Source organism: Neocloeon triangulifer, unplaced genomic scaffold (genome assembly GCF_031216515.1).
Source record: "Neocloeon triangulifer isolate White Clay Creek 2 clone unplaced genomic scaffold, ASM3121651v1 ptg000008l, whole genome shotgun sequence".
Taxonomy (NCBI): Eukaryota; Metazoa; Arthropoda; class Insecta; order Ephemeroptera; family Baetidae; genus Neocloeon; species Neocloeon triangulifer.
Genome location: NW_026775550.1, coordinates 530,159 through 557,100, shown reverse-complemented (window position 1 = coordinate 557,100; position 26,942 = coordinate 530,159). Strand labels below are relative to the sequence as shown.

General features: G+C 40.7%; 3 protein-coding genes across 15 annotated transcripts in view; 1 reads left to right on the top strand and 2 right to left on the bottom strand.

Moving 5' to 3' along the window:
* The window catches only part of LOC132194579 (uncharacterized), a 21,706-nt gene extending 11,719 nt beyond the window's left edge, over positions 1-9,987 (bottom strand). For 3 of the 8 annotated variants that reach the window (XM_059615941.1, XM_059615944.1, XM_059615942.1), the window contains exons 1-12: positions 9,711-9,987; positions 7,620-7,802; positions 5,980-6,120; positions 5,196-5,240; positions 2,347-2,529; positions 2,024-2,167; positions 1,783-1,965; positions 1,599-1,730; positions 1,353-1,535; positions 527-841; positions 338-469; positions 91-273 (exon numbers count right to left, since the gene is read on the bottom strand). In XM_059615941.1, coding sequence (XP_059471924.1) covers positions 91-273; positions 338-469; positions 527-841; positions 1,353-1,535; positions 1,599-1,730; positions 1,783-1,965; positions 2,024-2,167; positions 2,347-2,529; positions 5,196-5,240; positions 5,980-6,120; positions 7,620-7,802; positions 9,711-9,924 — 2,038 coding nt within the window. In that variant the 5' untranslated portion in view covers positions 9,925-9,987. The remainder of the gene's footprint in view (positions 1-90; positions 274-337; positions 470-526; positions 842-1,352; positions 1,536-1,598; positions 1,731-1,782; positions 1,966-2,023; positions 2,168-2,346; positions 2,530-5,195; positions 5,241-5,979; positions 6,121-7,619; positions 7,803-9,710) is intronic. The other 5 variants (XM_059615943.1, XM_059615946.1, XM_059615947.1 and 2 more) reach the window with 2 other exon arrangements.
* On the top strand, positions 9,654-14,399 carry LOC132194582 (methyl farnesoate epoxidase-like). The gene is made up of 9 exons (XM_059615950.1): positions 9,654-11,622; positions 12,072-12,323; positions 12,374-12,534; positions 13,117-13,374; positions 13,426-13,531; positions 13,587-13,767; positions 13,818-13,935; positions 13,988-14,132; positions 14,189-14,399. Exons 1-9 carry the CDS (start codon positions 11,535-11,537, stop codon positions 14,362-14,364), a joined length of 1,485 nt encoding a protein of 494 aa, XP_059471933.1. The 5' UTR covers positions 9,654-11,534; the 3' UTR covers positions 14,365-14,399.
* LOC132194578 (histone acetyltransferase KAT6B) lies at positions 14,381-26,942 on the bottom strand. Of its 6 annotated transcripts, none has more exons than XM_059615934.1 (18): positions 26,728-26,942; positions 24,015-24,685; positions 22,747-22,968; positions 21,846-21,997; positions 20,841-21,658; positions 20,293-20,393; positions 19,762-20,193; positions 19,576-19,699; positions 19,126-19,517; positions 18,890-19,066; positions 18,554-18,839; positions 18,361-18,496; positions 18,078-18,306; positions 17,720-18,019; positions 17,029-17,661; positions 16,617-16,931; positions 15,978-16,528; positions 14,381-15,909 (listed from the first exon to the last, which is right to left on the bottom strand). In XM_059615934.1, exons 2-18 carry the CDS (start codon positions 24,573-24,575, stop codon positions 15,567-15,569), a joined length of 5,772 nt encoding a protein of 1,923 aa, XP_059471917.1. In that variant the 5' UTR covers positions 24,576-24,685; positions 26,728-26,942; the 3' UTR covers positions 14,381-15,566. The 6 variants fall into 6 exon arrangements, with proteins under 6 accessions (XP_059471917.1, XP_059471919.1, XP_059471922.1 ...); XM_059615936.1 differs by having other exon boundaries at positions 17,029-17,658; XM_059615939.1 differs by having other exon boundaries at positions 21,549-21,658.

Sequence of the window (26,942 nt, the reverse complement as noted above, 5' to 3'; positions counted from 1 at the left end):
ATTATTGAAAATCTTTAACCCCTGCGCAAAGCAAACCCGCCCAACAGTAATGTGGAGCGGGCCTGCCTAACTTCAGTTCATTATTTGTACCTTCGTAAATAGCAGGGATTTCTTCCTCGAAGTAAACGAGCGCCGGCAAGTGATCGATGCCGTACTTTTTCGCCTCCTTGTCGTCGTCCAATCTGACCAGGACGATGCCTTCCTTGTCCAGGTCATCGTCGATGTTCTCCAATTCATTCAACACTCGCAAGTCCTGCTTGTCGTCTCTGTCGTCTGTAACGAAATTTCAATATTTTTAAATTGTCCGGGAATCCCACAAAATGCTTTAAGCACCTACAGAAAAGTACGGCCAAGAAGTCGATAGTGTCGATCAGCTTGTCCATCATTTCGTTAGTGATCTCTGGAATTTCGCTGTGCTTTTTCTGGTGCACCAGCCACTCGAGCAGCTCATTTTCCTGGAGTAGATCACCTTTATTTAAAAAAATCATTTTTAATTCAGCACAGAAATTAACTAGCGTGAAATTACCGTCATAAATGTGAGGAATTTTCTTTTCAAAGTAGAGCAGGGCAGGGAGCGCGTCAATGCCGTACTCCTTGGCCTCTTTGTCATCGTCAATCTTCACAAAGGCGATTCCATTTTTGTCACAGTCGTCGTCAATGTTCTCCAGCTCGGCAAGCACTTTCTGGCTTTTCTTCTGGTCCTTGTCGTAGAACAGGACGGCCAGGTTGGGCATTTTGGATATGAGCATGTCCAACATTTCGTCATTGACGTCTTCAATTTCGTCACTTTCCAACTGCTTCACCACCCATTTCAGCACCTTTTCTTCGTCCTCCAAATTTCCTTTATAAAGAATATTAATTAATTTTTATAATTTTTTAAATTGAAAATTTAAATGCAAATATTAAATAAAATTTAAAGATATCGGGCTTTTTTCGTTGTAGAAATTGTTACAAAACGGCTCTTTAGCTTGATTTTCAATAAAAACAATTTAACAGTGAAAAAAAACCCAAACACTTAATTCCTCTTTTATCTTCAAAAACAAATTAATTTTTAAGTTTTAATTATAAATCTCTTATTTTTAAATATTTTATAATTTTAACCATATTTCTTTTTAAATTGTTAAATTAAATATATTTTTTTTTTTTGAAAAATTGCACTCTGATGATGACTTTCAATAAACTCAGGATTAATTAATTTTTTATTTATTAAATAAAATAATTTAATTCTGTCTAGCTCAAAATAACGCACTGGGAGCGGTCATTAGTCACTTAGTCTCATTTCCTTTCTTTGTCAGTCACTCACTCGTCGTCGGTGGTAGTGAGTGCGAAAAAGAAAGCGAATACGCACATACCTTCATACAATGTTGGAATCATTTTCTCGAAATAGACGAGGGCGGGGATTTTTTCAATGCCGTACTCGGCCGCCTCGTCCTCGTTTTCGATCTTGACGAAAACAACGCCGTGCGAGTCGCACTCGTCGTCGATTTTCTCCAACTCGCCCAACACTGTCTGGCTCTTTTTGTCATTGTTGTCGTCTGCAAAATTGTCGTCAATCAAAATTTGCATATCTCTAAAAAAAAAAAAAATCTGCAACTCACAGAAGAGGACCAGCATGGTCTTGCCCTCTTTAATCAGTCTGTCCAGCATCTCGTCAGTCACGTCTTCAATTTCGTCCTGCTTCAGCTGACCAACCAGCCACTCAAGAATCTCGTTTTCATCCTCAAGATCGCCTAAATATAATTTAAATAATTAATAAATATAAAAATATATTTCATGTTTTACCGTCGTAGAGGTTGGGAACCTCATTCTCGAAGTACACCAGGGCAGGAATGTCATCGATTCCGAACTCCTTGGCTGCATTGTCGTCGTCGATTTTGACAAACTTGATTCCGTACCTGTCGCACTCGTCATCAATTTTCTCGAGTTCGTTCAACACAGTCTCGGATTCATCATCGTCGTTGTCGTCTAAAAATTTATTTTGCAATTTAAAAATCTAAAAAATTTTTTTTTTTTAATTAATTACAAAAGAGCACGACGAGATTGTCCACGGAATCGATGAGAGTCTCGAGGGAGCGGATGGTGACGTCTTCAATTACGTCGTCCTCGTCTCCGGTGGACTTGTTCTGCACCAGCCACTCCAGGACGTCCTCCTCCCTGGTCAGTTCGTCTGCGGAAAGCGACCGATCGTTTTAATCTCAAACGCGAGCATTAGGCTGCTAATTAAAAGACGTGCGAGAGATTAACATCATAATGGGGGTTGCATAACAACAAAGCCGTGGAGATGAAATAATAATAACGAAGGCAGTGTGCTAGCGCTTGCACCACAAGTTGGACGGATTCACTCACGCTCATAAATGATGGGGATTCCGTGTCTGTAGTAGACCAAAGCAGGCAGGGTGCCCAGATTGTACTCCTCGGCCAATTCCTCGTCTGCGATCTTGACGAAGCCGATTCCCAGCGAGTCGGCCTCGTCGTCGATGTTCTCCAGTTCCTGCAGTGCTTTATAAGATTTTCTGCACTCTGGCTTATCTGCAAGTGCATTCGTTTAGTTAAAATCTCAATTTGTCTGCAACGCGTGACACGCACGACCAGCTGTGAATAAAGAGGAAGGCACAGTATTTATATTTTACAAAAGAGAACAAAGTATAGTTTTAATTTTTCGGGATATTTATTATCAAAGGAAGAAATTTATTTATTTATTAAAAATTAAAGAAGAATTGCCGATTTGCGTGTTCCTTAAAAATTTTACATTAAATTTAATTTAATATTTTAACACAGATTATTGACCTAGTTTCGTCAACACTTTAAGTGCTGCTGGACGCAACCCGATAAGCAGCGAGTGCAACAACTCTGGGGTGGCTATTTAAACCCGGCGGCGTTCCAAGTGCGCCGCTCACGGCCCATTAAACTGCGAGAAAGTTGGCTCTCCGCTGTGCCACTCACTCGGTGTCGTTTTTAACGCAAATCGTCATTTCATTTGTTAATCCGTGGGTTGTCAATCGAATTAATGCGCATAAGCGGATGGGGGTGGGGGGAGGGCAAAGAAAATAATGCTGGCGCGCGGCCAAGCGCAGGGTGAGTAACAGCAGATGCCTCCCGCATGTGTGTGTGTTTGGTGCTGGACCGCGCGCATCAGCCAGACCGGACACCCGAGTCCTGAACTTGGCCCCGATACAAGATTTTATTTTCGCCATTCTTTCGAATAATTGCCAAATAATATTCCGAGGAGCTGGTCTGGACCAGAACAGCTTTTGAGTGTATAGTGGGCCAGCACCGTGCCATTTGGCCCATTAATCTGACGAGGGAGTCCAAACACGCGACCGCACTTCCGGAGTTGGAAATAAGAAAGATTGGATACACAACTAATTTTTTCCATAACAACAAACACCGCCAGCCAATAATTAAAAAAAATATAAATAGGAATGAATTTATTTCATATTGAATATTATATAATTAAAAAGTAATTGTATTTAACATTAATGGTAAAAATAGCCTGTGGTAATTATTTGTATGAACATCAAAATTTTATGTTTTAAGCCGTTTTTAGGAATTTTTTTTTTTTTAGGAAGCTATTTTTCTGGTTGAAAATTTATATAAATAAAGCTAAAAATGATTTATTTGAGGTAAAAAAAGGTTGCAATTTACTCAAATGGATGATATTAGAACCTCAATTTTGATTTAAAAAGCTATGTTTGGTTTTCGTTAATAATTTTTATTTCATTTTTTTCCCTGATTCCATTCTGGTTTTTATGAATTAATTTTGGAGGGCAGGTCGTTGCGAATTCCTCGGCTATTATATAGATAAAATGATCCATTGAGAATGTTTGTGCTCGTGGCGCGTAGGATAAAAATAGGCTGCCAGCCAGAGGTGGAGCTGTCTATCTATCTATAGGACACACAGTGCCCAGCACCAACACAATAGAGGAGAGGAGCATCGCTGCGTGCGTGTGACATCGACCAACCATTAATTATACACCGGCAAAAAGTCAATCAGCTTTTCTTCTTTATATCAGAGCTTGGTCGAGGGCACTTTCTTTTATTTATTTAAAAAAGGAGAAGCACAAAAATTGGGACACACAATTAAACCGCAAATAAAATGTTGCACACCGACACAGTGTTGCTTTTTCATAGAGCAATTTCTGAGTGTCAACTCTAGTCTAGCTACTTTTCACATTCGTCCCGCTCTGGCACCTCTTTAGATAGGAGAGATCGCGCTCAGATTTTCATCACTTAATTAACCATAGCAAGATTTAGAGCAAAATTTTAACTTGCGGCCAAGATCCGAGAGAAGCAGTCGAGCAGAAGTGATTTACCAGAGCGGCGGGACATGAAAATTAAGCGATTAATTATCGCAACTAACTATAAGAGAAGCAGCGGAGAGTACGCGAGAGCGAAATTTATTTTCAGCGTTTTGGAACAAGCTTGCTTTTGAAGCAAAAGGAACAGCCAGAAAGAAAGTTTGTAAAATGTGACTGCAGAGTGTTTGAAGAGAAGGAGAAAGAGGCCCTTTTGAATTATGTCGTCGTTCCCGAGGCCCTTTCTTTAGTGTGTTCTATACTTTCTACGTGTGTGTTTAAGAAAGATTTTTTAATACAATTTTTTTTATATACATCACGAGCGTGGGTTAATCTCGGTTAGAGTAGCAGACGCGTCTCTAGACGACTCAGACCGTTCGGAAAAGTAAAATTTGTGTAAGTCCGAGCTAGACAATTTCACAATTGTTTGCGAAACGACTTTTGCTTTTGTCTCGAGAGAATATAGAATAGTCCGCGCCCTCTAGCAGACGAGCCTCGAGCAGGGTGACGAAATTAGCTTTTGAGAGATGTTAGAAGACAAGGTTGAAACAGAACTTTGATCGACAAATCAAACAGAGAAATGCAAAGATCGATTTTGTCCGAAAAAAAGAGAGAGGTCACAATTCATTTTTATACGTAACATTTCTCAAAGCTAGTTTAAAGTTAGTTGATGAGAGGAGTGCAATTTTGTTTATCCAGTGAAAAGTAATAAATTTTTTCAAACTTTGGTGAAGTTGCACAGTTGTGGAGATTTGTACAATCTTTGGAGACAGGTTCAGAGAAGAAATTATTATAAAAATGAGAGCAAAATACTGACGTGAGAGAAAGAGCAAATATAATGAATGCAAGAATGTGAAGAAAAAAAATAATACTGCAGCGAATTTCATCTAAAGTACTTACTCAACATGTTCTTGTCCCCGGGTGGGCAAGTTTCTTCACTGAGACCTACAGACAGCACGGCAACACATCACACAAGAGGGTCACAACAAAGGATACATTGGGTTTCAAGATAGAAAAAGAGAGCAGAGAGTATATGAGAGAGAGAGTAGGCCCTACACTGAAACTCTTAATTAATATGTTTGTTCCGCCGCTTAGCTGTAATTTGCTTATTAATCTTGCAAGACATTGAGAGTCTTATGTTGAGAGGATACACTGATTTCTGCTGTGTGTGTTTTTGGTCGAGAAGAGTAGTGTGCGTCAGATTCAAATTTCATCAATTTTTTTCTTTAGCTGAAAACTTGACGTCGCCATATTTGCGCAGGTGAATTTTTTTGAAATAAAATTTAAAATGAAAATCATTAAAATGTTCAAGCAGGTTGCATGCCGTGAAATGTATTACTCGTTTTGTGCCGATGGTATGGAAATATGTAAAAATCGAGACGACACAATATTTATGTGATATATAATGTGTTTTTTTTCTTCTGAAAACACAACTAAAATAAAAAACGGTTAAAAAGTGGGACAACTTGCTAAAAATAGCATCGAGACAAAAACACGTTGTGATATTTGACGAGAACAAAAATAAATGTATGAGCTGGGTTAGTACTTTATATACTCCAAAAAGTTTGATCGTTTTAAAAAATTATTATCAGATGTAACTCGAGAGAATTCAACTATGGACGTGCAACTACGGCTAAATTATATTTATATGAATCGAAAGTGTGGCTTGAGCAGGCAAACTCACAGAATAGGACGGCTACATAGTTATTATCCTCGACTATTTTGTCCAGAATCTTGGAGTTGACTTCCTCGATGCGGTCAGGCAGGTCCATGGCCTCAAGGCTGGTCAAGAAGTCCAGCACGGAGTCTTCATCCATCAAATCGCCTGAATAATATCAAAAACGTTGTAATTAACTTTAAATCATTTTTTTGGAAAAAGGTTTTCATTTTTATTAAATAATTTGATTTTTACATGTAAATTAATTAAGGTGATTCTTCTACGGGGTTTTGGCCAAAACTAGAAATGCTGCAATGGATTTCAAATGATTCAGATTATAAAAGTTGAACTATTGTGTGTTAATGTTTCAAGTATAGAAATGATTTATTTTCGCCCCATCGCTTCTTTACAAGGGGACAAAGTTATGTCCGAAGGTCGAAAACGGGTAAAAATCCACGTTTTTCTACCTTCTTATGCTCTTAACTTTCCAGTTTGCAAAGTGAACTATATTTTTCTAGATAGCTTTCGATTCGCAAGAAGATACAGTATCCAAAAAAAGCAAAAAAATTATAACTCTTCTGTCATTTTATCACCCCCTGAGAAATCAAATTTTTTTAATTTTAACGGGCCATTTATAAATGCTATTTCTCTGCGGGTGATAAAATGACAGAAGAGTTATAATTTTTTAGCTTTTTTTGGATACTTTAACATCTTGCGAATCGAAAGCTATCTAGAAAAATATTGTTCACTTTGCAAAATGGAAAGTTACGAGCAAAAGAAGGTAGAAAAACGTGGATTTTTACCCGTTTTTGATCTTCGGACATTACTTTGGCCCCTTGTAAAGAAGCGATGGGGCGAAAATAAATCATTTCTATACTTGAAACATTAACACTCAATAGTTCAACTTTTATAATCTGAATCATTTGAAATCCATTGCAGCATTTCTAGTTTTGGCCAAAACCCCGTAGAAGAATCACCTTAATATTATCTCTAAATACTCATGATTTAAATAATTTATTTTATTTTAAATTATAATTTTTTATAAGGCAATCTAAATATTTTTTATTTATAATAAAAAATTTAAAAGATATAACAATGTATTGTAACAATTGCATTAATAAACAGCATTAAATATAATATTTTTTGTTGTGATTTTTTGATGTGTTTGATCATGAAATTTTAATTTAATTTATATGTCTATTTAAGCCACCAAGATAAAACGCTCAAAACGCTGTTTATTTACAAATCCCTTCAAAATTTCACTTATATCACATTTCAAGCCCGTCGCACCCTCCTTTTTTAACAACCCCGTCCAAAGAAAACAACTCATAACTTTTTCAAGCGTCATAAAACGCGAATAGGAACGTCAATTCGGCGAAAAGAGGCCGAATTGGCAGCCAGTCAAAATATTATTTCCATCTCATTCGTATAATAAAATTGAAAAGCTGATCTGCAGCCGGTGCGTGAAATAGTGGCCGCTTTGTTGTCGAAAGAAAGTTCCTTGGCGCGTTAAACATGTCATGAACCCTCAAGCAGGGGCTCCTAATTTTAGAGTCGTGCAAACTCTCTCACGAATTCCCCGCAGCTCTCGCGAAATTCGCAAACAAATAAACCAACCCCGTTGTTGCTCAATGGTGCAAATTTGTTGTTTTTTCCCCCCAACTCACCTTCATACAGAATGGGCTCCTTCTCTCGGAAGTAGGTGAGAGCAGGGAAGGTCTTGATTCCGTACTGCTTGGCGAGTCGTTTGTCGTTGATCTTGACAAAGTCCACGCCAAAGTTGTCGGTGTCATCGTCGATTTTCTCTAGCTCTGCAAGCACTTTGTCACACGTGTGGCAACTTCTTGCATCTGCAATCACAGAAACCAACAAATATAAATTATTCAATTAGTTTGAATTATATATTTTTTTTTTTTACAGAAATGATGATTTGATAATTTTGGGATTTCCAAAAATTTATGCTGTTCTCATTATCAATTAAAATTAACACTCCAGGAGTTTTCATAATAATAAGGCGCATCTAGAAGTCCAAATTTTTTTTCGTGATTTTCTTCTTCTCAATTTAATTAAATTCACGGCTAAATTTAAAAGGCATTTTATTGCTGTCGTCACAATTTAGAACTTTCGAGGCACATCTAAATGTGTAGTTTAAGATGATTATATAATTAAATAAACATTTAATTTCAAAATTTTCTGTTTATCTTCTTGGTTTGATTACTTTTATTAATCCAAATTTATTTATATTACACAAATCAACCAAACGATAGAAAAATTAATTAATGAAGATCATACTCATATTTTATTATATTCTGAAATCTACAGCTTTAGTAAAATTTCGGTAATTTCCAAGTTTCTCGATTCTTCTATTACTTCTATTTCAAACCAATCAAAGCGATGGCATTCTTTTGGGCAAGCTTGAGTGACAGGTTTATCTTGTTTTGAGGTATTTTTGGCATTCTTCTCAAGGCCTTTGCCACCTTTATTATCTTTTCTTTTTTAGTTTTGCCTCTTATTTTGAATTATTCAGTGTGGTCTTTTTTTATTAAATTTTTTGTTATCTGTATCCTTTTTTAATTTAAAATATATATAATATTTTGTAGAAATTTATAAAAATTTGAAATTCTATTAAAACACTTTGAGTAAAACTTATGTCTCATGTCACTAGTTTTCTCCAACCTCTTGTCATAAGATGAAAGACAAGCTGTTTTGTCTAATCCTAATCCTATTTATGAAGTTTATATCCATCTGTTGATTGTTTAAGATGTTTCTGATTCATTGTAAAAATGATTTTTTTTATCACTAAATGTTTTGGAAATGACGAAATAAGGCACAATAATTTCATTCATTTTTAAATTGTTTAAAACTACTAAATTTATTTTATTTTTGTGCCCAATTTACAAACACGATCCACGTTAGTTTTGTTTTCCACAATTAATCACACTTGACGTTCAAAAACGATTTAAAGTTTGCTGCCAAAATTGAAAATTATAGCTTTAACCTTTGCTGATAACTTTGATTTTTACGATCTGGCTCTTTCACTCGGCGGCCATCAAAGAAGTCGAAACCGCAAAATATAAATACAACATTTTACTGCGCCTCCTTGTGACGTGCAACAAGGAGGAAATCTCATTCTTGTCCCTTTAATTCTGGTGATGGTTGCCCGCCGCAAATAATCTCTGAATCACACCATCAAAAACAAATCTCGGCAGATCCTGCACTGTCAAAAACGCGTGCAACCCTTTCTCTCGCGTGTAACCGCGCGCGGCGCCTTCACAATCCGTTTATTATTTTAATAATACATAATAATAACAGGTCAATGAGTTAGGAACGAGGTGGGTGTAGTAATAACGCGGGCGCGTTCCACATCGCCAGATGCGCCCGAAATAGCCGCGGCGGGACTTTCACGCGCGCTCACACCCTCGGCCCGCGATTTATGCCCCGCGAGAGAAGATCATCGAATAAAATATATAAAACGGGCAGGTCCGTTCGGCCGGCTGCGAATCGAGCAACCGGAATTGCGCGGTTCCGAGGTGGAAAAACGGGGCGGAAATTTGCGGGGCAAATGAAATTGGGTGGTTGCTTCGGCGATTGTTTTTTGAGGCGCCTTTTTAGGCTGGCGAGCCTCAGAATAGATTTTAGCTGGCGGCAAGCTCACTAAAAATATCGGCAGGCCGCCGGCGAGCGAATGAGCGCGGCGGCGAGAGTGCGGACGGCGGCAGGGACGGTCGGGGGCGCTGCTCGGCAGGTTGCCTACTCACACCAAAAGACGGCGACGTAGTCCTTGTCGAGCAGAATCTTCTCGAGCTGCTTGGCGGTGACCTCTTCGATCTTGGAGGCTTCGGCCGCTTTGGTCTGCGTGGCCGCCGCCGCCGGTTTGGCCTCGGCGGCCGCCTTTTTGGCCAAGGTCACCTGCGGGCCGAACACCACGGCCAGCAGCACGCACAGCGAGGCTGCGAGCCACAAACGCCTCATCCCGCCCGAAAGATGCAGGCCCGCCCGTGCTCAAGTCCCGCGAAGAAGTGCGCTCCGCACCGCGACCGCCGCGCACCGTCCCGGACGCCCTCCTCGGCCCACCACTCGCCGCTCGCCCGCGCCCCTCTCGGCCTGCTGGACCGGAAAGCATTTTGCATCTCGGCGTTCACTCCTTTGTCTCAAAGCTCAAATCGAATCGCGCGTTCCGCACTCAATTTCGTTTCACGCAGTTTAAATAAAACTCTACGTCTGATCTCTTCTCTTTGAATCTCAATTTGGCATGCCTTTAGCTCGTCACCATTGAATATTTCAAAGGGGAAAAAGAAATAAGTAGTCCAGCCTCCATGCAGCTCATAATATATAATAGACCCTACAGAACAGTAAGGAATTATTGGACGATCTGAATTGTTATTTTATTCATTGTGCACTCACATCTACTGCATTAATTAAAACCAGAAAACAACATTAATAAGTAAATAAATAAATATGAAAATTAGGCCTAATTTATCAACCCAAAACTCGCCGTGCCAGAAGATTTCTTTTTAAAAAGCATTAGCATAATTTGTTTTTGGTGTGATGTTTTTCCAGCAATTTATTTTTATCATAACAATTTTATTATTTCAAAAAGAAAAGAAAGATTAGTGTTCAAAATTACCGTTTGAGGAGTAAAGAATAAAATTAACAAAATTACATCAAATTAATTCAGTCCAGGATTATAAGCAGACATCAATAAATTTGTCCTGCACACTCCAAAACAAGTGCACCGTCCACTAGAGTCATTATTTAATTAGAAAATTTTTGCTTTTAAGTACGCCTTACTCAGTCGCAGAAACTGTGCCGCTAAACATTACTTCAATGCGGGTGGCCCATGAAAGAGAAAGAAAAGTACGTAATTATGGGCTTCAAAAATTCCTCTATCTCAATTTCTCAACAAGTTCAAAATATGAGTAAAGGAAACTTCTAATTGTGAGCAAAAATACTATTTTCAGCACCGTTAAATTATTTTGATGTAAATAATAACAACACTTATTACACAGATTAAAACAATTGCGGAAAAATTGCAAAAACTGCCCAAAACTAATCCATAATTTTAAAAGAATTTAATTGAAAAATTCTAGTCATTTCACTTACATCCTCATGCAATCAAGTAAAGTGAATTTCACTAACAAGCTAAATTTTTCTTATGAAAACAGGACAAGTATTGCGTCCTTAATTTGATTAAAAAAATTTGCCGCATTTCTATAGAAAAATTTATGATAAATAATTCTCAAAAGAATTAACGGAACCATGAGGATATTCGGAAGGTCAGTGTTTTCTCCTTTCATTAGAAAAAAACGTGCCCGAGACTCTCACGTCACGAAACGTAGGAAAATGTTTCGACGTAATAGAAAAGGTGTCAACTTCCTTGTGATTTATCTGAAAGAGTTTGGTCTCCGGCTTGTTCAGAACAAAGGCGCAGAGGGATGAAGGTCAGATGGAGAGATACGTGATATGTAAATCTGGAGAGTCAGTGACTCCCATTGGTGCTACAAGTGTTGCTAGGTGTTCAACAAGTGCATCTATGCATCTTTTCTCCGGCACACTTACGGACCGACCGCCGGACAGAAAGGATGCTGCTCCAAGTGGTTGCGTGCGCCCTCATCCTTTTCTGCTCCTTCGCCGTTTGGGGCACTATTAAGCCAAAAGGGTTCCCACCAGGTATAAATTTTTTCACAAATACTTTGAACTTCCGGAATTAAAAATCTCTTACACATCATTTTTTTTTTAAACTGTTATTTTTAAATAATGTTGAACTTAAAGGATAAAAAAATCTAAAACATTTTATTAATTAGCTAATAATTTTTTTTAACTTAATATAAAAAAATAATTTTACTATTTTATTTATTTATTTTGAATATCATTTTATGTTTTTTATATTTCTTGGAGTATATAAGTTAAAAAAATACCTAAAAAGACGAATTTATCGAATAAAATTTTGAAATAAAATTTCTAGTTCGGTGATATAATGGCATGATCTTTATTTACGTAAAATCTGTTGCTCTATATTTCGTGCTTTTATGTATGTCATGTCAACAATAATAACTTGTTTTAAAATTGAAAAAAAAGCAATTCAATGGATGTGCAATGTTTTACAAGCTATTTTTTAGGGCCCTGCTGGTGTCCGTTTGTCGGTTGCTACCCGCAGTTTTTATTTTTACACCGAATTCTGGGCTACTGCCACCTCGTTTGGGCCAAATGGGCCGAGCAGTACGGACCACTTGTTGGTTTGAAGCTAGGCAAGGACCGCATTGTCGTGGTCAGTGGCTATCAAGCGGTCAAACACGTTTTCTCTCGGGACGACTGCGACGGCCGGCCCGACGGATTTTTCTTCAGGATGCGAACATTTGACCAAAGACTAGGTTTTCAATTAAAAACGTAAATAATTGCATATTAAAAGATTAATTTGAAGGTTTGGTTTTTGTCGACGGCGAGCACTGGAGCAAGCAGCGCAAATTCACGACGCGCCACTTGCGCAATTTGGGTCTCAGCGTGAATTCCATGGAGCACATTATCTTGCAAGAAGTCGAGGCGCTCGTTCACGACCTAAGCGACAAATGTTCGCACAACGAGGTAGTAATTTTTCTAGAATTACTTTTAGATTGGTGAAAAAGTCTCTTTGAAAAAGCTTAAATATTTAGTGGTTTGACTTGTGATAAAAAAATTCCCCAGGCAAAGTATTTTTTTACCAAAAGATAAGCCCAAAAAAGGTCTTTCATAATCTAATTCTACAGAATTAAAAAATTTATTTGGATATCCTAATTTCGTAATTTACGTTTTTTTTTTAAATCTATGTTAATTCTATTTATTCGTTCTTATGAGAAAGAAATTTTCCCTTAATTAAAATGATGATGATCATTAAAAACTCCAGAGACGAACAGTAATAATGAAAATTCTTAAGTTCTACAAAAATTAAAATTTATGAAAATTCTGATGTTAAATTCAATCTTTTTAGATATTTAGATACAATATGAGAAGATATTTCAGAAATCCTTATTAAATTTATTTTTTATATGTAAAAAAAAAAAACAGCTTACGTTAGTGACAAAATTTGCAGGGATCTATTTATCAGAATTCGTTTTGGAGCGCATCAAAAAAACTTTTTTTGCTATCATTCTAACGCAAATATTTTTGATTAAAATATTGAATTCGTAGGATTTGGAAATCGAGCTGCACAATTTGTGCGACATCAGCATTTTGAACAGTCTGTGGGCAGTGGTGGCTGGCAATCGGTTCGAGTTGGACGACCCCAGGCTGATCCAAATGTTCAAGCTGCAGCACGCCTCGTTCAGAGCACTCGACATGTCCGGCGGGTTGATCAATCAGATGCCTTTTCTGCGCCACCTGATGCCCGGACGCACTGGCTACAACGACCACATTGCCACCCTCGCTGCCACTTACAGCTTTCTCAGAGTTAGAATTAAAAATTATAAATACATTTTAATTTTGTGAACTGCATTTTAGGAAACACTGCAGGATCACAAGCGAACCCACATGCAGGGGAATCATCACGACCTGATCGACGCTTACTTGGATGAAATAAACTCGGAGAAAGACACAGATTTTAATGGTCTTTAAATATAACCTTAAAAAATTTAAATGAGAATCTTTTTTATTTTCCTCAGACCTTCAGCTTTTGGCTCTCAGCATGGACTTGTTCATGGCCGGTTCAGAGACAACGAGCAACACAATAGGATTCATTTTCCTTTATTTTCTGATAAATCCAGAAATGCAAAAAAGAGTGCAAGCCGAAATCGACTCGGTCATTGGCAGGGGGCGCCTGCCAAAACTTTCCGATCGGCCAAAGTAAAAATGAAATTTTCAAAATGTAAAATAATTAAATTTTGCTTCTTCAGAATGCTCTACTTGGAGGCGCTCATTATGGAGGTGCAGAGATTTCTCAGTGTTGCTCCAATCGCCGTTCCTCACCGGACGACACAAGATTGTGAAATTCTCGGCTACAATATACCAAAGGTTGTATCTTAAAAAGTATTTTTATCTTAAAAGTTTCATATTTTTGGCTCAGGACACCACTGTTCTGATGAGCATTTGGAGCGTTCACATGGACCCTGAGCATTGGAAAGATCCTGAAAATTTTCGCCCCGAAAGATTTTTAAATGAAGATCAAAGCGCAATCATCAAAGACGAATGGTTTATTCCTTTTGGGCTTGGTTAGTCTTAAGTTCTTATTATTATTTTTTTTTATTTTTTATTTGTACGTCTTTAGGAAAGCGGCGGTGCATTGGAGAAGTTCAAGCGAGAAACAGTTTGTTCCTCTTTCTGGCCGGATTGCTGCAACGATTCACTTTTTCTGCTACTGCAGAGGGAGTGCAGAATTTGAAACACTACGACGGCGTCACCCTTTCACCCAAACCGTACAAAGGCATTGTAAAGCGACGGTGAATGTTTTTTTGGAAAAAATAAAATTTATTGTTTTAATCATATTCAACAGCTCTTTTATTAGCTATTACATGTACAGCTTCTACAGAAAAAGAGGAAAAGTAAAGACGAGTACGAAAAATCTCCCATTTTCACTCTCACTTTCAACATCATGTCTAATCATCACTAAGTAAGGCAACAATAGGCCTGTGTAGTGCTAGCCTTCTCCTTGGATTAAGATTATTTTCATCGTATTTATTTTGATAGGTACACCATCCATCACACTGATAACAGTCATTCTTGATTTTCACAAAATTTACAGAATAAATAATGGAGAGATTACAACAAAAAGAAAGGACTCATTTTGAAATTACAGTTCCTCGCACGCAAAAAGTACACACGTCATTCAGGCTGCACGTTTCATCTTGTTTCATTAGAAAATTTGGAATATTCATCTCAGGAACCAATTTTTTATATTATATTCAACATCTCCTCTTTTCAACCCCGGCGCATTTCATAAATCACTGTTTTATTTTATTTTTTCTGCTAACACACAAAGAACCTTCCCTAACAATAAGTAAGTAAGAATTTCTTTTGAGAGCGGTATTTTTGTTTTTAAAAATAGTCCATCATTTATTTCACATTAGATTAATTGCATAGTTAACTCATTCTTTACTACCGCAGTAATATAATATATTTTAGTGAGTTACTATTAAAATGTTTTGTACCTGTTTGCACATACAAAGATAAAAATATTCTGCTTACATGTATTAAGTTGTTACAAAAAGTATGATAAATATTTTTATTCCTTCTAGTATAATATTTGCTCTATTCCAACTACAATGTGCGATGATTAATTCTAAACCGCAGCTGGCCCAGCAAGTTTTGAGATTATTGAATAAGTCCTCTGACACTGAAACCAACTGCGGCTCGAGTGTGGGTCGATCAGGATTGATTAAAAGCATTCTATTGATAGGCTAGTGACTGGTGCGAAAAAACACAAAAGTTTGTCTAAAATCTTTTCAGTGCCAACAATCTGGGCCAGATTGGGAGTCCAGAAACGAAAACACAAATGAAATTTCCAGTATTTCAATTCAGCCATTGATCCACAGGCTCGATGCGTTCAAATGTTTGAGTGCGGAGATTAGAGAAACAAAAAACTTAAAATTAAAACAAAGTTGTCAAGGGGCGCACAAAAGTATGACCCCGACACAGTCTCAGTCTTGCTACCTGCGCATGGTGCCGTTCAGGGGCTGCATCAGACTACCGTTGATGTAGCCGTACGTGTAGACGGCCGTGTTCTGTGTGGCGGCCGCAGCGGCCGTCGGGTCTTGGTACTGCGCCTGCATCACGCCCATCTGCATCGGGATCTGCGCCGCCTGGTTGATGAAGTTGTGGTTTGTGATGTAGCTGGTGACGGGCGCCTGCTGGTGGGCAGCCGCCATTCGAAAGCCATTCATCGACGGATATTGCGTCATCAGACCTGGAGAACTGCGTTGCACCATTGCCTGACGGGGCGCTGATCGACTGGCAGTCAAGGCGGCGGCCGCAGCGTTTGTCGGGTAATATCTGAAATTCATGCACATTTAGAATAAATAATAAGCTTTTTTTAAATTTTTTGTTGCTAAAAAACTTACTTGTGATAGTTGGCCAGTGTGACCTGCGGCTGAGGAATGACCTGAGGAGGAGGGGTGGCGTGATGTGATGGGGGAGGTGTGTGATTTGGCGACGAAGCAAGTCCAGGTGATGGAGGCACCATGTCCAGCCCGTTGGTCAGTTGTTGCAGTTTGGCAAGGCTGCAGGAGTTAGGATTGGCTGCCTGCGTGACCTGCTGACCCGAAGTCTGGATGTAAAAGGGTGCCGAAGCACAGGCTGACCTCTGCTGTGGTTGCTGCCGGTGCTGCTGCATGCTGACTGCGTATTGCTGAGGCGTGAAGTGGGTCTGGTAGTGCTGAGGCTGCATTGCCGGGTGGTACTGCCACTGAGGAGGTGTCTGCTGCTGCGGGGGAGCAGCTTGGGGATGGTGATGCATCATCTGCTGCGGATGCAGAGAGGGCATGTGAGGATGGGGAGGCACCACGGCCGCAGATTTAGAGGCTGCTGAAGAGGTTGGAGGTGTCGGCCGGTGCGACGGGATTGAAACCTGCGCCTGCAGGTGGGCACACTCGGATGTCACTTGCGGATAAATCTAATAAAAGAGTAATTGGTTAAGTAAAATTTTGCAGGGTCCAGATATTATTAAGTCAATCAATGTTTATAAAATTAGATATTCTTACTTGTTGAGGGGGTGGTTGATGAATTGCAGTCATGTGATGGTGGTGGTGTATTTGCTGGGGACTGGGTTGGCCCATCTCCACAGATGGAGGTGCGACTGCCGGCTGCATATCGCTGGACGAAACAGAGGCAGGAGATTCCATGCTCAGGTGGTCCAACTCGCTGCAGGCAGGCCCTCCGTAGCCATGCATGGAGTGAACAGAATTGGTGGTCGAATCCGGAGTGAAGACTCCGAGATGAGGCATTTCCGGTTGTTTGTCCTCCAGACGCTCATCAACATTGATCACCGCATGTGAGCTTAGCTCCTTATGTTTGGCCTACAAAATAAAATTATATTATGTTTCAAACATTCATCTCAAAAAATAAATAAATAAACGAGTGCTATTGACTAAAAACATTAACTCTTTTCTTTACCTTCTTAGCATCCTCCCTGGTAACTTCAAGCCTTATTCTTTCTGCAACCTTCAAAGCAGAAGGGTCAGGTTGCGGACTCCTGATCTGCTCTTGGACCAAAGGACGGGGACTTGATATCATCTGATGTACAGGACTTGGCCTTGGGCTTTTGATTGTCTCAACAGATCTTGGCTCAACAACGTTCGGGCTGTGCTTAGGAAGCTCTGGTCGGTGCGAAGGGCTGTTTGAAATTGGACTTGGCTGCATTACTGGGCTCGGCTGCATAACTGGGCTTGGCTGAGGTGCAGGACTTGGCTGCGGCACTGGACTGGGTTGCTGGGGACTCGGCTCCTGATGCAGGATTGGAGGTTTGGGACTAGGTTGCGAGATTGAAAGAGGCATCGGAGACGGAACAGATGCAACTGGCACAGGACTGGGCTGGGCAACTGCTGGAGAAATCTGCTGCTTTTCAGGAGGAGAATCTGCCAATTTCCTTGTCTCTACAGCAAGAGGTTCTGTGGCTTCTTCCGTACCATTGTGCATCAATGTTTGAGGGGAAGGATGATTCAAAGGCTGCTTTGGCTCATCGATAGATTTCTCTTCTTTCTGTGAAACTGGTGAGGGTATCCTTTCCACTTCAGGCCTAGACTCCTTCTAAAAATTTTCATTTTAAAAATCACATTCAAAACTTTTTTCTAATTTTAAAATTTACCTTCGGCTCATCAGAAATATTTTCCTTGGCCAATTCAGTTTTTTCATTTGCTTGGGGAGAAGAAGACTCTTTGTCTTCTGCCATTTTGACAGGAGTTTCAGACTTTTTCTCTTCCTCGTCTTCCTCCTCTTCGTGATCTGAACTCTCTTTTGGTGTGGCAGGCGGCTCTTGTGATTTCTCGTCCTCCTCAATGTGAGTATCGGTTGAACGTCTGTCCTCCTCGTTATCTTCGTTCATTATTTCATCAGGCTTCTCTTCCTTTGGCTCTATGTTCACAGCCTCAAAATCATCATTGTCCATCTAAACGAAAAACAAAAGATATAAGCTTTCTGCTGAAATAATTTGAAAATTAATTCACCTTATCGGCAACTCCTCTAGACTTCTTTCGACCTCGTCGATGTTTGCTGTTCTTCTTGCTTGGTCGACCTCTCTTTTTAGGCGTTGTGGTTGGTTGGACCTCAATGGAAGTGATTTCTTCTAACACTGGAGGAGAATTTGGGGGCTTGCTGTTTTCTTTAATAGGGGGTTCAGGCTCCAGATTTGGGGAACCATCATCCTCTTCCTCCTCAGGCTCATCAACAACAACACTGAAATAAATTAGTAAATTTAACAAAACAAATACTTTAAAAAAAAGGTACAACCTTTTCCTTGCCGATCTTGCTGGTCGGTCTGATTTTCTCTTGCTTTTTGCCTCTGCAACAGCCAAAACTGCCCTTCTTTTAGGTCTACGTTCCGAAGCAGGCTGCTCGTCTTCCTCAGCCTCACTCTCACTTTCACCTGTGAATAAATTAAGTTGTTATAAATTTATTTAATTAAACACAAACTAAAGCTCACTTTTTGGAGGAGCCTTTTCCTTCTTCGTGCAAGATCTTCTTGGCTTCGACTCTTGAGGGGGAGGTTCAACAGGAAGAACCACTGATGGCTTACGTCCTCTCTTCTTCGGGCCTTCTTGGGCAATAGGTTTGGCAGGCGTTGGTGGCTCAGCAGATTTTTCAGTGCTTGACTGCAAACGCTGCCTTTTCTTTGGCTTTTCATCTATAACAGCCACTTCTTCTTCTGTCTTTTCTTCTTCATCCTCCTCTTCATGTTCGATAGCAACTTCTCGGCTCCGTTTCCTTATCTGTTAAAAATAATTAAAAATAAAATAATGAAAATAATTGATTTTCTTACCAATTTCTTCAGCAAATTTTCTTTGCTCTCAGCGTTGGCCTCTGCAATTTTCTCAGCAAGCGTCCTTCTCTTCTTCTTCCCCTTCTTCTTCACACCCATTGGTGTTTCAACAATGATTGGAGGTCCAATTGGAATCATAGGCGTATTAGCTTCGTCTTCCAAATCGTCGTCGAAACTCTGTGCAATGAAATGTTTAATTATTTTAGCTAAAATCGCAAAGAAATTTTATGTCTTACCTTATCATCATCCTTGAAAACGGCGTTAGCAGGCACCAATGGCGTCCACCTGAGGCACTCAGGGTCTAAAGGTATGCGAGACTTGCTATGCGAAATCCTCTGCCAGTGATCTTCAACCTGTCTCCAGTTAATGCATAGCACCAGTTTTTCATCGTCCTGTCTTCGACGGATGAAATTCAACATGGCCAGGGTGGCAGCAAGGTCGTGCCAACAGATGCCAGTTTCCTTGCTCATGGCTCTCAAACTAAGAGGTTTGTCGCTTTTTTTGTAGCCAGTGTGTAGTTGCTCGAGCACAACAGATTTCCAGTAAGCCGTATAAGTAACCCGTCCAAGATCTGAGAGAGGCTTCTCTGGAGTGCCAGGTTGTCCTTCGTGTTTTGACAGAAGATAGCCTGATGACACAGGAGGCAATAAAAATCAAGAACTAAGCAGATTTGATGTTTTGCTTACTAAAATGAATGAGAAATCGTCCATATCCTTGCCGCTGGTACTGAGGCATTGTCATGATGCAAGACACATTGTACTTTTGTTGGCAGTGCTTTTCCTTAGAAAAGTATCCCACTAGGTGGCAGCCCTAAAGGTTGATATTGGATTAATATTTTTTTTTTTTTTTTGCATAACAAAATCCTCTTTTACCTTAACGTCATTCTTTGTGAGGACATAGAAAAGGAACGGCTCGACGTCATAATACAAGGTTTTGTGGTCCAGGAAAAGCTTGGCCAGCAGGCAGAGATTCTGGCAGTAAATTTTATTCACGTTGCCGTCGACCTCGAATACTGATAGGCTGTTGTGACGATAAATTTCTGTTCCAGGTGGGTGTCTCCACGGGCACTTGCCCTGGTGTCTTGTCAAGACTGATTTGCTCTTGGTGTACTTGAGGCAAAACTCGCACAGGAAGAGCTGTGGGAGCCTTGCATATTCTTGAGGGTACGGTGACGAGTACCACGTCTGAATGTCGTACTTGCCGAACTCAATTGCAGCCGGACACCTGGGCGCGGCCGTTGGGGTGCCAGAGTTTCCAACAGTGGAGAGGAGCAAGTCAGCTGAAGGAGCAACCTCGAGACTTACCTAAAAATTAAAAATAAAGATGAATATTTTCTGTGTTATTAAATTTTAATAGACAGCCGAAAAAATACTCAAATAAAATTATTTCTCCTGTTTACTTACCGCGTTGCCCTTTTCCTGGGCCTTCTTGAACGTCTCGACGTCCCTCTGAGTTACGCCAGCTGGCAACACAAGCCTGTGCTCAATTTCGTTTTCAGACTCGCCTGCAAGCATCCAACAAATAGAGAATTTGGCACCTCCAGTCATTTGCAAGTTAATGAGGAATAGTGAATGAATGAACGAACGATCATGCTAAGCATAGGTACATTGAAGCAGTGCCAGCCTTCAGCCCACACTTAATGAAAGGGCCGAAGAAACATTTAAAACTGATGTGACAAAGGGACAAACATATTGCCAGGGTCAGCCACTTGGGAGGAGGTTGAAAAGCAAAGGAGCCAGTCGCAGGGAAGCAAAGCCTACTTATTAATATTATTAACACGCAAGAGTGCAGGTTTGGTTGGTTAAATGGAGGGAGTGCCAGAAGGTGGTGTGGTGAGAGTTAATTAATCGGTCACATAAAATCGGGCAGGTGGGGAAAAAGCAGTCTGTTTGCACAGCTAAGGCAGCCAATCATGCTAGATGAGGGGACAGAGCGAGCAACAGCTACCAACCGGCCGATTGCTCCTGCTTTTTCTTCTTTTTCTTGGTCTTCACCGCTTCAGGCGCGTCCGCATCCAGGAAGGAAACGTCCCTCTTCAACTCCTTCCGTCTCTCCTGTTCTAGTTTTTTGCTCTTGACTGCAGTCTTGATCAGCTTGGACGGAGACAGGGTGATCGTCTTGACCCTCTCGGGTGACCGCCTGTCCTCAGGACTGCTGTCCCTCTTCGAGGCGCGTTCCTCCCTCCTGGGCTCAGAAACTCTGACCTTTCGAACCTTTGGTTCCGGGATTTCTGGAGAAGCCGCTTTACTGTTGGGTGACGATTCAGGGCTCGAGTTGTCCGTCGAATTCTTCTTTCTCTGGGTCAGTGAGTAATTAGGGACGTTGCTGCGTCGGCGGGTGAAGGACGGTGCCAAAAACATGTGGCTCAGACCATCAAATAGATTCTTTATGGGGCCGTTGCCCGGGGCTTTGAAGCTGTCCCTGAGGTCTTTGGTGGTGTCGGGGGTGGCTTTGAGGGACTCGGCTGCAAACGCCTTGGAGGCGGGGGGAGACTGAGAGGTCGACTTCTGGGGGGACGATTTGTTTCGACCATTGCTGGGCTGGTGCTCGGCTGCATAACTGGCTCTGAAGAACTTTTGCTTTTCTTTGGAAATCTTTACACTCTTTTCCTCCTGGCAAAGGGGAGTGGCTGGCGGAGATAAAGTGGAAAGATCATTACCCTCTGAGCTGCTGCTGTGTCTTTGCTGACGCTTTGGAGTGTTGTCCTTCTCTTTAGGCGTTCGGCCCCGGCTCTTACAGCTTGACTTTGGCGTTTCCTTTGCCTCAGACCTGCAACACAAATTATAAATAAATTCACGTGAATTAATATAATTTGACCAGCAGTATTTTAGCTTCAATAAGGTTCAATACAAATTTATAACCAAATTAGGATAAAACTAATTGGATGTAATAAAAATTTAAATTATTTACCTAATAAACTTAAAACTATAATTTAAACAATTTTCATTTTCATTACCTGCTGGGGCTCTGGTTCTTAGGCGGTCTTCCTCTTCTTGGGGTTGGCATGGCGCAGTCATCACATGCAATGGGGTCCTTATTTTTCTTGCCGAGCCGCGCGCATTCCAGATGAATGCTCGACGCACATAATGTGCATTTGACAATGCAGTTCTGCAACAACGAAATAGAAAAGTGTGTGAGTAAAATTGTCAAATTTGGGGCAATAAAAATTAAGCTAATAACAAGCAATCCAATATCCACATTAGAGTAGCAATAATCACCATCACCAACCAACAAATCCGCCAAACGGCTGAGAAACACAAAAATGGTCATTAAATAAAAATGACCGACCAAGAAGCAAACTCAAGGTTTCGTCCAGAACACAGCCAGTTTTCAAAAAGCAATAACTGGCTTTGTCCTACACTTAATAATTAAATTTCAAAACAAAATTTAGGAATAGGTCGAGTAAATTTATTTAAAAATATGCAACTTCCATTGTTGATAAAATTTTACTGAAAATTGAAAACTATGCCATGCTGAAAATAACTAGTAGAAAAATTGACTGCAATAAATTAGACTCCGGAAGAATTTGTGCAGATTAGATAAAAATAGCAATTTTGATCTACTAACAAGTAATTTTGATTAAAATGGTCATATTTGTAAATGACCATTCAAGATCTTCGACAGATTTTTGTTCCACTCTCGTGAGAACTCAACTTTTCGGCCTTAAAGCACATCGAGCTCTCTTATGAACCAAATTAATGATAATTCCTGAAGCCTTAGCAACTAAATATTAATAAATTAATACACCTCTAGTAAGAATCCAAATTAATATGTATTAAAAATATTCAAAGAGTGCGAATGTTGAATTAATGAACTCGTATAAAATATAGAAGGAGAGAGAGAGATTGCAATGGAACCTTGTCTGGGGGTTCTTGGCCGCAGTGCGAGCACTCGTCGCATTGGGCGCAGGCCCACTGAACGCCCTGGAGACGCGCCCTTAGCGACGGATCGCTCACGACACAGGACACGTGGGCCGAGGTGGCGCACAAGTGACAATGGCTCAGTTCCTCGGGCTGGCCGCTGCCATTTCGGGCCTCCGTGCCAAGACACTCGCTGCAGTAGGACGTAGGCGACGGCGGCTGATTGACAAGCAAGCGGCACTCCATCAGTAAAACATCAACACACATGGACAAATTCGACTCAATTTTATTCGAATCAAATTTATAATAATAGAAAAAAAATGCTACAAAAGCGAGCGGATGCAACACTATTGCAAGCATGATCGGACAGCCAAGTTAAGGAAGAGAAACAAGCAGCGCGAGCGCACCTGGTGTTTTAATCAGCAGCTGCCGTGCATCGATTATGTTAGCAAACCGAACGCTGCTTGTTTCTGCTGCGACTTATCACAATCTTTTTTTTATGACAAATCAAAATCAATCAATCGATTTCCAAAAAATATAAAAAATCATGCTTCACAGAGATATTAAATTTAGTATGCAATCATTGTGTAGACGGATTTATGTGGTTTTTTTTTACATTCAAATCAATGAAAATGTTTCTATCAAACTCAAATAATACTTTGAAGAATCTTCACTAATCTACCTAATGTATTTTCCTTTCAACAATAATTTTCTAAATGCGTGCATCTTCTGCATATTTTTCACTAATGAACTACAACCTCAATTAAGAAACCAGAAAATGTATGACTCATGTCCTGAAATTAAAAAAAAAAAAAAATTAATAACCAAACTTTCCTAGATGTATAGTATTACAATTAAGCAAGGAAAAATTTTGTTTATACAATTCTTCATAAAGTTTTTATGATTTAAATACAAGTCTTGATAGAGTGAGACTAAAATTTAAGTACTATAATTAATTTCAAAGGCCTTCCCAACACACCTGGATATTTTAGTAAGTTCATAATTGACCATCACCTTGGTGCTTGATTGAATACTGAAGAGTTACAAATTGGTTATAAAATGACTCTAAAATCCGTACCGCACATTTAAACAGTCCGATAACAACTTTAGTAATTGCAATTAGTCTCAAAGGCCTTTGATAGCGAAAACAAATAACACAAATTCAAGCATTATGAATGAATGTCTACACAAATCATGCATTTGTTTAATAAATTTTCTTTGGCAAAAAAGTCTTTTTTAGAGAAAATGATTTCGGGAGTTGGTACCTTTGGCGGCTCCTTTTCCGGCGAGGAGGCGCGTCTCTTGCGAGGCGTGCCGGCCGGACTCTTGAACTCGAGCACCCGGTAGTGGCGGCCGTCCTGGGCCACCAGCCCCTTGGCCACGGCCCGCTTGAGCGACTGCTTGATGACCGCGGTGAGGTCGACCGAGTCGTCCTCGACGCTGACCGAGTTGGTGTCGCGCAGGTGCGCCTCGATGGCCTTCAACGAGCTGTCGCCAATCTCGCGCAGGGCGCGACACACCTCCTTGGTCAGGTCGGTGTCGGCCGAGGCGGTCACGTGGCGGTTGGAGAGAGCGGCCGCCTCTGGGGGCACGAAGGACACGACGCCCTTCTTGACCACCTTGACGAGGGTGCCGTCGCGCACGGCGCGCACCACGTGCTCCTCGACGCAGTCCTCGTCGGCCTTGGGGTGTTGGTGCTTGACGGTGTGCGCGATCCGCTCCAGCGAGGGCCGCTGCTTCTGCTGCCGGATCTTGTGGATCGCCTCCGTGATCCAGCGCAGCCAGCCGGCGTGGCCCGCGTCGCCGCTGCTGCTGCTTTCTCTCATTCTCGTCGGTGCTGCTGCTGCTCTTGGGAACAACAACCGTCGCTCATCCTCTCCTGCACGACCGATCCGCCGCCCATCAAATTTTCCGCCGACTTTATGTTTTTGTCTATCTGAAAGCAGAGCACCACCACTTGAGATATACATGGGGCGGCTCTTTTTCTTCTTCTACTCAAATGAACCTTCAAAAATGTTACGTTTGAGGAAAAAGTTGAAAATGCCCAAAGGAGTGACGGAAATGCCAAAAATGAAGTTTTTGACGAACGTGTCCCCGACTGATGAGTCACTTTGGTGACAACTAACCAGATTAAGCAAGGAAATGGTAGCCTGAATGCACTATCTGTACTTTATGAGTAATGAAAAACTGAATATTAAGCGGCTTTTTATGTTAAAACTTACAAATTTTCATCTAATAACTTCTACTTTATTTATATTCCAAAAAAAATCTCAATTATATAAATATATGTTTGCCAGATTTTATTATGTAGATTACATTGGAAAAATAAAATTAATTAAAAATTTTCTTCTAGATCTTAATTTTAAATATATATTTTAATATTCATTGAATTTAATTTCACCGAAATATTAAAAAAATTAATTTCTAGCAATTTATAGATAATTTTATGATAAAATAATTGACGACAAGCAATTGACTTCAAATATATAAAATATAAATCAAAATGTACTAAAATAATGTTATTTATAAATAACTAAAAAAAAAATCCAATAAATTATGAAACTCAGCGCAAGTGACTTTTTTTAATGTTATCCTGTCTTATGTACAAATATCATACGAATTCTGAAAGTGATAATAAAACTCCTTATTTTTCTGTCACGGGAATTTTGAAACCGGAAGTTTGAATAGGGGCACTAAAAAAGTCTTCGCCCTCTCGTCGCTTCCATGAATAGCATTATTATATTTACTAAGGCTTTGTACGCAGGTATAAAGAATCGCCTAGAATGGCTGGGTAATCAAAAGTGAAATGCCCTTGGGCTCTTTGGCCTCACGCGGTCGTCTATAATAGTCCAAGACCGCGCTCCCAATGATAAATAGACTTAATCGGTCTGCTTAATTTAATTATCTCGGATTAACTAAATAATCTGAATGTAAACAATAAAAAAATGCCAATAAAAATGTTGAATTTAAGATTAATAGGATGAAGCCGTGCGAGGGAATGAAAGATCGGAAATCGAGGAAAGCCTTCGAAGCTCGTGTGTGACCACGATACATATAGGCGAGGTTTCTCCACGGACAGAGAGAAGATAATGATGCACAAATTGCTCTGTTCGTGACTGCTCGGCAGGAGTGACCCCGCATTTTTTCCAACACTTGGAGTAATAAATTCAATGCTTAAAAGAAGTTCCCGGGTAATTTAAAAAATTAAATATTTCTTTAAACATATTAATAAAATAGATATTCAAAAATTTACAAAATTCAAATTAGAATGATCACTAAAAAATAAAACATTTAGGTGAGACGGAGACGTCGACAGGTAAACAGGAAGTCTGTGTAAAGTGCGGCGAAATGAAGTAAAATAACAGTAATTGATTGAAAAAGAGACAGACAAACATGAAAAAAAGTAAATCTAGAACGTGCGAGTTGTCTGAAGTGACGAATTCTACGAGGAACGGGTGGCCGGGTGACGCAAGCGGGAGCCGGGCCGGACGAGAGGCCAACCCACCGCTTTCCCCCGCGCGACTGCCGACCTCCGAGATCCCTGCTCGTCGGTCAAACCAAAATAGCCCCTGTGAGCCCCTTGCGTGGGGCGATCAACCCCCAAAGCGGCCCCCCGGACGCAAATCGGCCGCCGGGCGAGTTTTTCAAGGAGAGCGGCCGCGCCGGCGGCCGATGGGCGTCTCTAGGCGGCCGCAAAAGAAGCATCGCACATAGGCGGCCGCCGCCATCTTGGCCAGCCGATCCGTTCCTCCGCTTTCGGTTTAAATTCCCGCCGCGGCACGCTCCACCGGCGGCCAACGGCCGTGAGGCGGCCACCGGCCGCCACTCTGCAGTCAAGTAATAAGAAAAAGGAGCGCGAGGGAGGCTCAAGTTGCGGAAAAACGGCTCGGCTCGGGCAAGATGTTGATGGCGCGCGATAAACACGGGCCGAGTCGCGGGCAAAACACGCCGATTGTGGCGAAATTCGGCGTCGCTTACCTCGGATGCCGACTCAAAACGGCCGCTGCCGACTTGCCGAACCGGTGCACGCACTCGGCGAACGCTTTCCGCTGGCCGACGACCGACTGCCGAACAAATAAACACGGCTGCGAGCGCTCTTGTGTTGATTTATCTCTCCAAGATGGCTTCGAATTACATTCATTCGTTCTGTTGGTTGGTTGTGTGCGTCGTCGTGTATGCCATGGTATGGGGCC